Here is a 14,247-nt window from a genome sequence, read left to right on the forward strand (position 1 = left end):
GATACGCAGTTTTGAGTTATATATTCAACCTCATCTTTTCTCGTTATACCGCTTGACTGATTGCTTTCTAGAAGGTGTCTGCAAATAAGAGTGTCTTCAAAAAATCTGGGCAAAAGCTTACATTTTGGCTTAAGGAAGAAGACAGATTAGTGAAATGCCGCATCCCTCTGGGTTGCCAGTAGATAGCTCATCTTTGCTGGTGTAAAGATGTGTATTTTCTATAAAAAATAAACCCTTTAATATTACCTTTGCAGCCTGCCCAATGCTGCTAACTCTTGAGAGTGAAATTCTGAAGTCTACCTGTTTCTGAAGCTCGCTGATAGTATCTGATGTTCAGTTCTTGTGAATTATGGCACTTAATACTGTGTTTTGAAGCTTCTCCAAAATTTAGCCTCTTGGTGTCACTGTGTGTTAAATCAAAAGCAATGATAATAGTTTAACACAGTGGTGAGTTTCGTGCAGAAGGCATCCTGCATAACTCTTCTCAAGGCTGCAGAAACCTGTTAGTCCTGCTACCCCAAGGGATGTTACAGCTGTACGTGGCATTGTAATGAGTAAATCACTTTGCCTGTTATTCGGTGATAGAACAACAAAGCAAGCAAAAAAAGTTTTATCTCCTGGAGTGAAATTTTAATTTCACTTAAGTTCAATGAAAGGTGTCATTTAGGGAGTGCAAGAAGAGGTAATGCAAACACAAAAGCTGTGTGTTAAATTACTAAACTTAGAGTAATTGTATAGAAATCTGAAGCTGAACACTAAAAATGCAAAATATTTTATATAAGATTACTTCAGGAACTATTTTAAAATTTACTTATATAGATAAAGTAAGACATGGCAAACTTTTAGCTGCTGTGTTTGAAAACTGCATTTTCAAACAATTTTTTTTTTCAGTGTGAATGAGCAAACATGCCTTATTTAATTATTTTAGATACCTATTTCCAGTGAAGTGAAATTATCTCCCCAATTGAGACTTACCCAGTTCCACTCCAAACATAAAATATCAAGGACTAAGGGTGTGTAACTAGTCAATTGCGTGAACCATCAGGACAGGTGGATTCTGAAAGATTTTAGAGAGGTGGGGACTTATGATTATAACATACAGAAGTATTTAATGTATAGTATACCAGTCTCTACTTTCATACATCATCTGCGAGAATCACTGAGGACTTCATTATGGTGCTAATTTATAAAGTTAATGGACATTCTTTGATTTTTATTAATGTTAAGCCCTAGAGACGGTTTGTTATTTTTGGAGATTTTACCATGCTTACTGTTCTTTAACAAAAAAAACAAACAAAAAAAGATGTGAGGGAGTGGCACACTTATGTGGTCTAGATATTTATAAATCTGTTTTGCAATACTGAGATTTTATTGTGTGATCCAGTATTGTAATGTCATGTGGCATTAGAACAGTCTTTTACAGCAGTATTGTGATTTTCAAGAGGCTTACAAGGACACTTCCTCTAATTTTGCAGTTAAATGTAATTCAGGTTTTTGTTATAGATGTAGTGGTAATAGATCCTAAAAGATCCTAAAGTAAAAACCACTGAGGTGATGGGGCTCGATACTGCTGCTCAGAAACTGGCTTCAACTGGAATAAAATTAATCACTGCTGGTGTATTGTGAGCAAGTCAGTGATGATTACAGCTGAGTTGTGCTTTGCTGCAACTTCAGCTGGTTAGTTGAAGGGAATGTACACAGATTATTTTAGATACTCTGCACCTGAAGAGGGACAGGTATAACAGTTGTTTTGGTTGGAATGTAAATTTGGAGTATATGCCAAAGTGACCTGCTTTCAAAAGGAGTTGGGTTTGTGCCGTTAATAGAAATAATTTGTTAAAATGAAGTAATAATACAGTTTTAGTGCAACACTTGGATATCAGGCTCTTTTCCTGTAACTTTTACATCAAGTTGTGCTATGTATTTATTTATTAACTGCTTTGCTTCTTACTGTAGCAGATGGAGAAGAGGATGGAGGTTATGAGGATGATGCAGATGGTCCAGTTGGTGCACCAGTGGTTCCAAGTGGCACAAAGGAGGCCCAGCTTGCGAGGCGTATCACCAAAGGGAAGAAAACACGAAGAATCCTTTCCAATAAACCACAAGATTTTCAGGTAACCATTGTTAACTATTACATGTGCCTTTTTCTGCTTGGCATGATATTGCTACCTTCCCATGTCTGGTATTGCAAGGGTAATGTGCTTGGAGACAGATAGCATCTCCATTGTTTGGAAGTCTGTATTTCAAAACTTTAAAAAAAAAATAAAAAAAGAATACTTGCTCATTGTTACAGAGATGTTCAGAAATTTGGACTAAAATTGGACTAGAATTTGAGGACCAGTAGTTTTGTACAGCTCTGACTAAAATTCAGATTGTTATTTAGCATTTAACTGTATGGATTTCAAACTACAGTATCTGTAGAAATAAGTGATTAAAAACAAGCTAAAATTTGCTGATTGTAAAATTCAAGTAAAAATGATGATACAACACGTAGGTTGTTAACACAAGTGTTTGTGGGTTTTTTGTTGTTATTGTTGTTGTTGTTGTTTGTCTTTTCCAGATTCGTGTTAGGGTCATTGAAGGCCGACAATTACCTGGAAATAACATAAAACCAGTAGTGAAAGTTCATATTTGTGGTCAGACACACAGAACAAGAATTAAAAGGGGGAACAACCCATATTTTGATGAAGTAAGTGTAAAAGTAGTTACTATTTTAATACTCTCAAATGTAAAATAGACTAATACAGCTGTCATTATGGTTAATGAATAAAATTTTGCCAACAGTTAAAGGCTAATTCTAGTTTATACACATTTCCCAATTGAATCCCTTTTAATATATATTCACATCACTAAAATCAACTTCCCTACTGCCCAAATGGCTGGCAGCGTCTGCTGATAAAACTAGGGGGAAGTTAAACATCAAGTAAGATGTGTTAAACATCAAATAAGATTGTCATATACAGCTTTCAGCAAGGAGAGAGACTAAAAGTATTATAGCAGGTATGCCTCACAACCCTTTTAAGATAATGTTTTCCGATTTTTTTTTTCTAGTGGAAGATTGAGTTTGAGTTTGTTATTCTGAATTTGAGTTTGTCCTTTTGAGACATTCTTTGTTTTTACCTTAACAGATATTTTTCTACAATGTCCACATGACTCCTTTAGAGTTGTTTGATGAAACAGTTAGCATTCGGGTAAGAAAAAATCAATGCATATTAAAAAAATTGCTGAATGCCTGTTACATTGTCTGACCATTTTACTATGAAGTTTAGGAACATTTGTGTTCTTTCGTTCTAGGTGTATGACTCTTATTCTCTACGAGCAGACTGTCTAATGGGAGAATTTAAGGTAGGTGTGAACCAACTTTCATATCTTGTCTAACATAAAGAAAATGAAAGAAATTTTTTAAATTGTTTTCAATATTTAAAGTACTGCTTTAGTATAATCATAGTTTATTTGAAATACTAGCAATTCCTTATTTCAGTGGGAAGTTATTGTTAAGGGAAATCTGTTTTATATATAACTTTGATCCAAGAAAAGCCAAACAGTAAAATTTCTTATGTGAAAGGTAGCAGGGTATTTTATGATATGAGGCAGCACTTAAAAAGCCTTTTTTTTTAGGCTGCTATTAGACATAACAGTGACATGTATGGTAGAATGAAGATATAGTCACAAACGGTATGGGAAAGTGTTCCTTTGGTCAGAAGTTCATTAGATAAAAAAGATTATGGAGAAGTCTATGAGCTAAAGTAATTTTTATAGTTCAGATTATAACAATAATATTGTCATGATATATTTATATTTGTCAATATTGAGAGGTAAGCACCTGCCTATTTAACGTATTTATACCTAAAGAAATACAGGCAGAACATTCACATGACAAATGGAATGGTTTCTGGAATGCCCTATCATTCTCAATATCAGTGTTGGCTGTATTTTGTGTTTGCTTACTGTTTACTGTGTAAATTCTGAGTGGCCTCTGGACCTGTTTTTCACAAAATAATGAATATGTGGGCAGGAGCTCTTCTGTATATGAAACTTCCTACCACAAATCTAGTTGTTTCTGCTCTTTGCAGAAACAAATCTCTTTTTTCTTATTATCTATCAACTTCTAGTGAACTGGGGAATGTTGCATTGCATTTCTCTGGGGAGGATTGATCATCCGCTAGGCAGGACAGGCAGGGGTAGCATGTCAGTGGTTTTCCATTCCTGCAGCCAAACCTGCAGTGGTTTTCCAGGTGAAAACCCCCAAAGTAATTCTGTCTTGAGAATGACCCTTTCAGCCTTTATCTGCAGGGAACACTTGCCCAACTGCTGTGAGCAAACATATTTATCTTCCTTAACGTGTGAAGTCTGGTGGAGTTAATCTAGTAGGAGTGTATTTGCAATCTTGTCTGGGTTTGACACAACTGGAGAAAAAATCCTGGAGCATCTTTATAAAAGAAAAACCAGATATTTTTTAAAAGGTTTAATTTCTGCAACTCAAGAATGAGATGTTATGCAGGAAATAGGAACAAAAGATATATGAAAAGCCTGTGTGAACATAAAACAATGAGGGACACATGGAATCCAAAAAGCAGTAAGCTTATATAGCAAGTCTTCAGTAATATAGTAAGTCTGTGTTCATGAAGTATTTTTCTGTTTTGCTATCCTTTCAGGGGTATTTTTTCATTTTCATTTTTATTTCAGATTGACATTGGCTACATTTATGACGAGCCTGGTAAGTAACAGATACTTCAGAACTCATTTCCTGGCTTAAAACTTGGAGTGAAACATTTTTAGTACAATTTCTAAAGTTGAAAAAGAAAGTTAAATTGAAAGCTAGTTGAGGTTGCTGCTTCAAATATTCATTATAAAGGTCTGTGAGTATGTAACTTCTTCCAGTCCTTCCCAGATGAAGTACAAGCACTTAAAATTTGGATATTGGGTTGGGTATGAAAGACTTTACAAAGAAAAAACTTAATATGGGAAATAATGCAAAAATGTTTGATAGCTCTGTCACTGAATCGGTAAAATTAATGTTTTAATACTGCTAAATTTCTTGCTTTGAATGACCTGTCAAGACCTCAGTCAGGAAAAATTAATAAAATAATTTGTTTTAAGGTTTTCTTTGGAACATTGGCTATGATTTTGTGGCTTCTTCCTTTTTATAATGGATATTACAATTGATGTTTTTGTTTATTTCATTTTAGGCCATGCAGTCATGAGAAAATGGCTTCTGCTGAGTGATCCTGAAGATACAAATTCAGGATCGAAAGGCTATATGAAAGTCAGCATGTTTGTTCTGGGAACTGGAGATGAACCACCAGTAAGTTGGATTTTTATTTTTTATTCAGTTTTTCCTGGGTAATTATTAATGTACCTCCCTGACATTTAATAATACTGTAAAAATCATTCTTTGAGCAGCATGTGAAAGTAACGCAAGCTTTAGAAGTGATTTCAAGGCACTGAGTGTCTAACCCAAAAGCTATGGGTTGTGGCTTGTCTTGCACAATAGACAACCTCTGGACCAGCTCTATGTGTGCTGATCTACCACATATAGATGCTTCTTCGGTTCTTGAAAAAAATAGAGACGTGTTAGCCTGGTGCTGCATGCAAGCTAATACATAATTCTCTTTAGCATAGTTAATCAAGCTGGGTAATGTATACTGATACTTGTTCCAGGATTAGCTTGGAAATCTCTTAACTACTGTCTGATGTAGATAAACTGAAAAAGAAAGCTCATGATTCTTGAAAGTAAAGAGATATTTATGGTTGTTAGTGGTGATTTTTTTCTTCTTTTTCCTATTTATTTTTAAAGGAGGAAACAGTAAGTTCTGGTAAATGTATCAGATCAGTAGGTGTTTTCTGTTTGCACTAATACGCCTTACTGCAATACTTATCTTGAGTTGGATAGGGAAATTGCATCAAATTACTATTGTGAGTGACAAAATCATTATAGATCATGATTTTTAAGTGTGATTAAAATAGGCTTCTGTAATTAACTGCTTAAGAGATGAAATATAAATAAAATAATTTAGTTAGAATTATTTTTATGGTTTTATAATATGATAAAATCTCCTTCACAACGAAAGTGACAATCTTCTAGATGAAAGGTATTGCAGGCACTAGTTTAACTAATTACCTTAATTTTATATGTTACTCTGCCTTTCTTTTACATACCCGTGTATCGTCCAACAGGTTGAAAAAAGAGAAAGAGATAACGAAAGTGATGATGTGGAAAGCAATCTGTTACTGCCAGCTGGAATTACACTTCGATGGGTCACTTTCCTCCTTAAAATCTACAGAGCTGAGGATATCCCTCAAAGTACATGGCTCTTAATACTTTGATTACTGAATTTGATTGCCACTAGAAATATCTGTGCTAGCTATTCAGAAACATTCTTTGAGTATAAAATATCTTGCATCAATGTGTGCTTAGCATTGTAATGCTGTAATTCTGTGACAGTTTAAGCAGTCCATTTCAAGTCCTTTGGTAGTGAGACTGCTTAACTGTTGTAATGCATAATTTAATGTTACCCATCAGTCAGATTAGTGATGTTCATCTTTTCTTGCTGTGTGGGCCATGTAGCTTCTAGTAGCCATGAAGAGCTCTTCATTAGCCCTTTTCTAGTCACAGAACTTGCATGCCTATAATTCACATTCAAGTAGAGTTGGTCTGCAAATGTACTTCAGGCTCTCACCGTGTAGCTCAGGTATTTAGTGCACACATGCATCCCTGTCACCCAGCTGGTTCCAAGCAGCCCTCTTCTGCAATGCCGTTTAGACACTAGCAGATAAATAGTAATGCTGAGGGCAGCCTGCACCTGGCCATTCCCTTTCAGCAATCCAGTAGTTCTTTGTAGGCACAACCACTTATGATGTGGGAAAGGCCGCAGAACTGCTAAAAACTGGACGGGAGGCTACTGCGTTGGCCAAGCAGATTGTATAGCCTGCAGCCTGTTCGTGAAGTGTGGTGGGCAGGAGCTGACTGTATCCTAGGCGGCTGTACCCAGCTTGGGGACTTCTAAGTTGTACACTACAGGTTTAAAGCAAACAGCCCTAGTGGGCAGGGGAGGTTGTAAGCTCTTTGACTTTAATTTGATGAGTTTTCTCTTATGCTAGCCTCATATTACTAAGACAAAAAGCAATTGTTTTGTTACACACTGTGTGTATTTTCTGCTCGCAGAATATATGTGTCTTTCTATTCCTTTTCACCATGGTTTCTTACATGTATCTGTGGTTACAAATGGCCATCTCTGCTGGTACTTGTTTGCAGTCTTTCAGATACTGTCTTGCAGTTAAAAACTTTCCTCTAAGTTCAGGATTGTGTCAATATTCCTTATGATGTTACAAGCATTTGTATTCTTTAATTTGCGCTGAAGTCTAAATTTTCCATTGTCACCAGCAGATGTTCACTGTTTAGAACTTTGTTCAGATTAAAGTGGTTGATTTCAGTGGGATTGCTAGGGCGTGTTTAGGTTGGGAGGGAAAATGGCATAACCATTAATATCTGTTTTGTAACTTCACTTCAGTGGATGATGCTTTTGCACAGACTGTCAAGGAAATATTTGGAGGAGAAGCAGACAAGAAAAACCTGGTGGATCCATTTGTGGAAGTTTCTTTTGCTGGGAAAAAGGTAATTTAGTAAATGTCTGAAACTTTTGCTTTCTGACCAAGTATCTGAAAAAAGAATTCATTTTCAAGCTTGCAGAAATTACAGAAATATAAAAGTATTAGCGTTACAGCTCCTTGAATAAGACGAGAACAAAGTATAATGTGCAGCAGAACAGCTGTAAAGCTTGGACTACAGACTGGTAAAAGAAACCTGTGATGAAAGACTGGAAATTGTGTGCCAGGTTGCTTACCTACCAGTTGTTCCTGATTTCTTTATGTAACTAATGGTACAGACCTTTCTGCACGGATGGACAGTGTTTGTACATTTATGACTAATACATTCTTCAGAGTAATGCCAAATATGAGCATAACTCCAGCTGCATATCTTACATGCATAGCTGGCCATTCTGTTTTCTTTAATAAGAAAATAATCAGTCTCTTATTATGCTGTATATACAGGTGACTGCTGCTTTTTGGCCTAAGGGTTCCCCAGTGTACATTATCAATAAAGAACAGAGACTCTCCCATAGAGGACATCCTTCATCCACTCTAACATCCTCTCTAAAATCTGCCTGCAGTAACCTGGAATGAAGTTATTCCATTTTCTTCTTTCTCTGTTGTGATGCAAGAGATCTCTTGCTGCTAGTATGAAAGCTCCTTATTTGTAGCTAGTGGAAACAGAAAGTTTCTTTTTTCGCGTAAGGTAATTTCAATCTTAGGTTTAGACACTGGTTTATAATCCTTTTCTAGTAGTCATTGTTGTAGCCTGTGCAGATCAGTTTAGCAGTATTATCCTAACTTATACTAAACTTGCTTTTTCTTGTCTGTTTGACATGCTATGTAATGGGTTTCTCTTTCTTTTTTATTTTCTTTTTTCTTTTAAGGTTTGCACAAATATAATTGAGAAAAATGCTAATCCAGAGTGGAATCAAATTATTTGTCTTCAAATCAAGGTCAGATTTTTTTTTCTCATTTTTATTAAAAAGAAAAAATGCTATCCTTTTGGAATGCAGGCATTAACATTACAGAAGCAAAATAAGTAATCAGTCATTTTATTTTCATTGTTTTTTTCCAGTTTCCCTCGATGTGTGAGAAAATAAAGATAGCAGTTGTTGATTGGTGAGTTGGCTTTTGATGAAAGCGCTTATACAAGATAATGTTACATTAAGTGGAGTAAAGTCTAGTTCTGCAATCATTACTGGCATTCTTAGTCTCGATCCATGAGAGTATTTAAGCAAGTGTTTAAGTTAATCGCCCTTCCGTAGATATGGTTTCTTTACAAGAGGCCTGATTAGTGTAACATGGGAGTGTTGTTAATGTGCAGCTAGCATTGAGGAATAAAGCTATTTAATGTAGAATGATGTTCCTAACATTTGTATTTGTCAGTTTGCTTTCTTAGTCTTGTACCCACTAATGTATTAGTATTTAAGAATATATTTGAATGCCCTTTCTGTATTTTCAAATAAAACTTGAATGACATCTCCTACATCTCATGAAGAGTGACTTCCAAATTAATGTAATGTTGGGAACTTTTCAGTATCTAAGTCCAAAAATCTGTTTTATATGATCCAAATACTCATAGTCCAAAGGTTCTGTAGGTTTGATTGTACCTCTCAGGCATTGTATTGGGGAGAAGGCAGAATGGATCACACAGTTCTGCATTGCATGTTCCTGATTGCATCTCGAGAATGATGCATCTGATGCTCTTCAGAAGAGCTTTTAGGTTGGAGAGTGAAATTCTACCTACTTTTTACATGCATTTTTCAGTACTTCAGGTACTTCGAGGTGACTTCCTTAAGGTACAAGTGACTTTTGTAACCAGACATCATCATCTGTGTATTGATTGAAAACAATCCAAGTAATATAAAATATGAAAATACAGACTCTCTTAGAGTGTTGGCAATCATTTGCATCTTGCTTCTGTGTAAGAGGGTCAGCTTTCTATTTTAAAATAATCTTTCTTCTTTTGCAGGGATCGTCTTACAAAAAATGATGTAGTAGGAACAACATATTTAAGTCTCTCTAGAATTGCTTCTTCTGGAGGAGAAGTTGAAGGTAACTTACTCAGCAGTATGTAACTTAGTGCTTAGTGTGTTGTTAGAAATAGAAAGGATCGGTGTTCCTAAGATATATATGTCTTGCTGTAGTTCCTTAGTTCTTTGGCAAAGAGATCATTTCCAGCGTTTCCAAAGTGATGCCCACAGAACACATACTATATTTTCAGAAGTCTCACAGTATTGCAATCCTGACATTTAAATTACATTATCACAGATATCCCTTTAATTACTTGCATCACTTTGATTACCGGTAGCTAATTGAAAATATTGTTATGTGTTTTAAAAGTTAATCAGTTAAATTTCTAAGTCACTTCTTTCCAAAATGCAGAGAACTTTCAGAGTATTATGAGAAAGATGTGTAAATTTATTAAGATTCTTAGACATTAATTTAGAGTTATTTGGAGGCCACTTGCATAATCAAAACATCTTGGAGCACTAATAGCTAAGACTTATTTTGCCACCTTATGGGTGCACCTGTTCTTCCTCTGAGGAGTGAACCTAAAAGCAAGGCAGTGAACTTAAAAGCAAGGCAGCCTGCAGGAACCGTAGAGAGCCATTCCCACATGTGCTCTCTGCACGTGCTTGTGAAAAAATGGCATTTCCTCTATCCAACTCAACAGCTTTCAGATGCAGGGGAAACTTGAATCAATCACTGCTTAGATCAGTAGCTTACAAGAAATGATCATTACATGTCATTGTACAAGAGCTCCAGGTAACACTTATTTTGATCATTTTAACAAATTATATTTTTAAGGAGTAACTAAAGAGCTGATCTGATTTTAACTGCAAGAAAACAAATTTAGTTAGTCTAGCTATTGTCCCTATCAGTAAGTGTCTTTGTAATAAAACTTTTCTTTACAATGTCATAAAATGCATTTTTCTTCTAATGTTACAACAATTAAGATCAATTTCGTACTGCCTATAATTATGTTATAATATTGTGAACGTTTTTCTTTACAATTTGTGATCTACGTGAAAAATCAATCTCATTTTTATAGCTAGGTCTCATAACCGAATCAGCTCAATGCCATGGATCCAGTGTTACTTTGCCAAAAAAATTACGCTTTATTTTTTTATGACCATTGTATGGCCTGTCAAGCGCCCATAAAGAACCATAGCAGAACATACTCAAGCGTGCTTAGCATTTCACTACTTACATTAGCTTGAGGAAAACTGTTTCTATAATAGGAATTTTAAATATTTTTCTCTTTATTTTGGGGTTTATGAAATTTTTATTATTACATATTGTTGTCTGAGAATGGATTAATTTGTTTGTAAGCTGGTAGTTATATCGGGAGTTTAAGAACAAAGTTACATTGGCTTCAGTCCTGCAATGGCCTGAGCAAGTATTTATGTTCTCCTCAGGCAGTTTCAGTCAAGCAATGTAAACTTACAGCTTATAACCCAGGCCTCTCACAAGGACTGCTCCTTGAAACTAAGACTTTTGGCAAACATTCTTTCATATAACCCTCTTGTGCAAGCAGAGGCAAAAACAAGGGTTACAGAAAAAGATAATGGGGAATAAAAGACAGAAGGGCTAATCTCTTAGGGAGTTCTGTGGTGGGGAAATCCTTGTGTGTGACCTAACTACCCATAAGCATGTGACCTACTTGCCCCTGAATCACAGCACATTTGCACCTCAAACCCCGGCTCACGGTAGCTGAGATGATCCTTACCCTGAGTTTAATCACCACTGAAATACTGTCAGTGGACAGTACTTACGATCACAGACCTCTTTAACTTGAGGTCAATGCCAGGCTCTGAAGCTTATTGTAGCTTCTAAAGAACTGGGAAGGAAAGAAGTAAAGTGTAGTGTTTTTTTTTTTTTTTAAATGTTCTAAAGATTTTAAAAGAGTTAATTTGAAAATTGAAATTTTATTTTGAATGGAGGACTGTAAAAAGAAGTTGAAACAGCAACATCAAAACAGTGTCCTTTCTCGATCAAGCTCAAGAGTAATTACTGGCCTATTTTAATTGCAAAGCAAAATCACCATGTGAACTTCATATATTTTTCAGGCTTGCATTTTTATTTCTAAAACAAATTGCTCTTTGATGTATTTGTTTTTAAGATGCTGTTATTTCTCATCATGTAACCTCTTCTCTTTTCATAATGTAGAATTTTCATCTTCGGGAACTGGGGCTTCATCATATGAAGGTTTACATCTTGATTTGTTACTGATTTTGCTTTCCATTGCCCAAACAGAAAAATTGTCCAACAAAACCCAGTATCTTAAAAAATATTTTAAAAAAAGGAGCCCCAAAAACCGCACCTTTATGATTAAAGAGTATTAAACGCGACCCACTTATTTAACAGTTTTGGCACTGGTTTGAAAATATTTCTGTTTGGTGCTTAAGGCTGTGTTTTAGCGTTGAGCATGCAGTTGCTTCAGATATAAATGCTCTAACAGTGGCTTGCAGTTTTTAGCTTAGCTGTGAGGTCCTGATCGTGTGTGTGCTGCTGCAGAGCTCTGTAGAAGTAAATAACCAACTAAAACAAGTAGTGGCTGTCTTGCTTACGCTTAACTAGTTGTATAAATAAATTCTGAATAATGAAAACCGATGCTGTTAAGAACTGGAGAAATGGCTTTTTATAAATCATGAGGGTTGAAATCTGCTTTTGATAGTTCCTATGGTAAACATCTATGTAGTGAGAAATAATTATGTTTGAAGTTTAAACTGATTCATCCACCCAAATATTATGTTTGCTATCTTTCTTTCACAGTAAAGTAATACCAAGTTAAAGGCTGAGATACTTTCTCAGAATCGCTTCCAGCAATATGCTGAATTACTGAATACACAGCAATGTGTTTTTTTAAAAATAAACAATGGAATTTTAAATATTAGCAATTTAAATATGAGCAGGCTTCTTTAAATGTGAACTTTGGGAGGGCATTTAATTTCTGTCAGCAAACATATTAAACATACAGATCGGTATGTTCAGTCTAACCTGTATTTAGATGTAATAATTCTTCAGTAATTCAGATGTAATAATTGTTCAGTATTAGTATTAAAAAAAAAAAAAAAAAAAGTGGATGTTATCCCATTCAGTCTGAAGTCTGAATGTGTTTTGATTCAAATACTGATCAGGTTCCAATTCCAATTTAAAAAAATAAGAAAAGATGAAAACACAAGATAGAAAACTGCATATTCCATAAAGCTGAAACAGTTTTACTTGTTTTGACAGGAAATTACATCAAGATACGGGATACTTTTTTTTTTAACCTATACGTATCACTGTGCCAAAGTAGTTACTTTGGCAAAGTCATACAAGCCTTACACATGTATTTTTCCTTTCCAGTCTCAACCATTCTTTTCTGTGGTAGATACGTCCTTCTCTGTTATGCAAATTGTCCTAAATAAATGTGAGGTGCAGAACCTGATACTGATGTGTTTTGCACCAGGATGATTTAATCAAAGGTGAAAGCTGGGGCACAGCAAGAAAAAGGATTCGGAATCTTTTCTGTTGGCTCACAATTATGCAGGGGTTTCTTTTTTGTGTGTGTCTTTTTTGTTGCTTACCTTGTTCTATATCTCTCTGTACCACTCACAATATTTATCAAACAATAGTCTTGGCATCCTGTTAGAGCATGTATGATTGTTAATAAAAGGACAAATATCTTACCGTCAATTCTAGGTTTTAATTAACTCTAAAAAAAAGCTGTTTCTTTTTAGTCATGTTCATTGGCATCTCCTTTAGATGAATTTGCAACATACCTTAAGCAGCAGCAGGCTTGATGTAACTTCCTAGCTCAGATATTAAAACAGACAAAATTGCTATTTTTTTCATATTCTTTTTTTAGTTAGACTTGTTAAGCCATTGGCAAATTGTAAAATTTTACTTGTTAAGTAAAAATAAAAGTTCTGGGTTTTTTTGTTGTTGTTTTGTTTTTTTTTCTTGTTTTCTGTCTGAAGTAGTGTATATATATAGTAAGTGTTTTACAACAAAAACTTGGAACAAATATAGTCAGTGGTATAATTACTTATTCATTCACATGGTATACCCACAGACTAAGGTGTTCTTACCTTTTATTTAAAACCAGTAGAATAAACATTAGATATTATCTGCTAGTGATATTCATTGCTTTTCTGACTCTGAATGCTAATTAACAAAGTTTCTCATGGGGATGTTTTCCTGTTAGCAAGCACAGGGGACACAGAAGTAGGCTTTTTACCAACATTTGGACCGTGTTACCTAAACTTTTATGGAAGTCCAAGAGAATACACTGGATTCCCAGATCCGTATGATGAATTAAACTTCGGAAAGGTCAGTATTCTCTTTTCATTACTTTGATAAAAAGATTGAACCAAATTATTTTTAATCAATAATTCATTTTTTTCTATTTATTTGTTTTATACTAATCTAGTTAGGGTATAGCTTTTTGAATTATAATTTATGATTAATAAGAAAATGTCATAGCATTTTCATTTGCATCTTTGCATATATTTGTCCTTCCTATTTCCCTTTTTTCTTAAAAATATATATATTTTTTTACTTCTGGTTTGTACAGCAATTTTCCTTTTTCTGTTTTTGAAATATGCTCCATAAATATGTTTCACCATATGTTGAAATCTGTTGATACATGCTTCCATAGAAGTT

At 34.8% G+C, this 14,247-nt stretch overlaps 1 protein-coding gene across 1 annotated transcript in view; it reads left to right on the top strand.

The window, feature by feature from the left end:
* MYOF (myoferlin) overlaps nt 1–14,247 on the top strand; it is a 62,297-nt gene that overhangs the window by 18,207 nt on the left and 29,843 nt on the right. Inside the window, exons 6-18 of the mRNA XM_026051218.1 lie at nt 1,957–2,114; nt 2,561–2,689; nt 3,129–3,191; nt 3,295–3,345; nt 4,687–4,717; nt 5,190–5,305; nt 6,178–6,304; nt 7,512–7,615; nt 8,478–8,546; nt 8,669–8,712; nt 9,566–9,648; nt 11,767–11,805; nt 13,790–13,914. Of these exons, the coding sequence (XP_025907003.1) occupies nt 1,957–2,114; nt 2,561–2,689; nt 3,129–3,191; nt 3,295–3,345; nt 4,687–4,717; nt 5,190–5,305; nt 6,178–6,304; nt 7,512–7,615; nt 8,478–8,546; nt 8,669–8,712; nt 9,566–9,648; nt 11,767–11,805; nt 13,790–13,914 (1,139 nt within the window). The remainder of the gene's footprint in view (nt 1–1,956; nt 2,115–2,560; nt 2,690–3,128; nt 3,192–3,294; nt 3,346–4,686; nt 4,718–5,189; nt 5,306–6,177; nt 6,305–7,511; nt 7,616–8,477; nt 8,547–8,668; nt 8,713–9,565; nt 9,649–11,766; nt 11,806–13,789; nt 13,915–14,247) is intronic.

Source organism: Nothoprocta perdicaria, unplaced genomic scaffold (assembly GCF_003342845.1).
Source record: "Nothoprocta perdicaria isolate Ctin4 unplaced genomic scaffold, notPer1 scaffold_111, whole genome shotgun sequence".
NCBI classification, from domain to species: domain Eukaryota; kingdom Metazoa; phylum Chordata; class Aves; order Tinamiformes; family Tinamidae; genus Nothoprocta; species Nothoprocta perdicaria.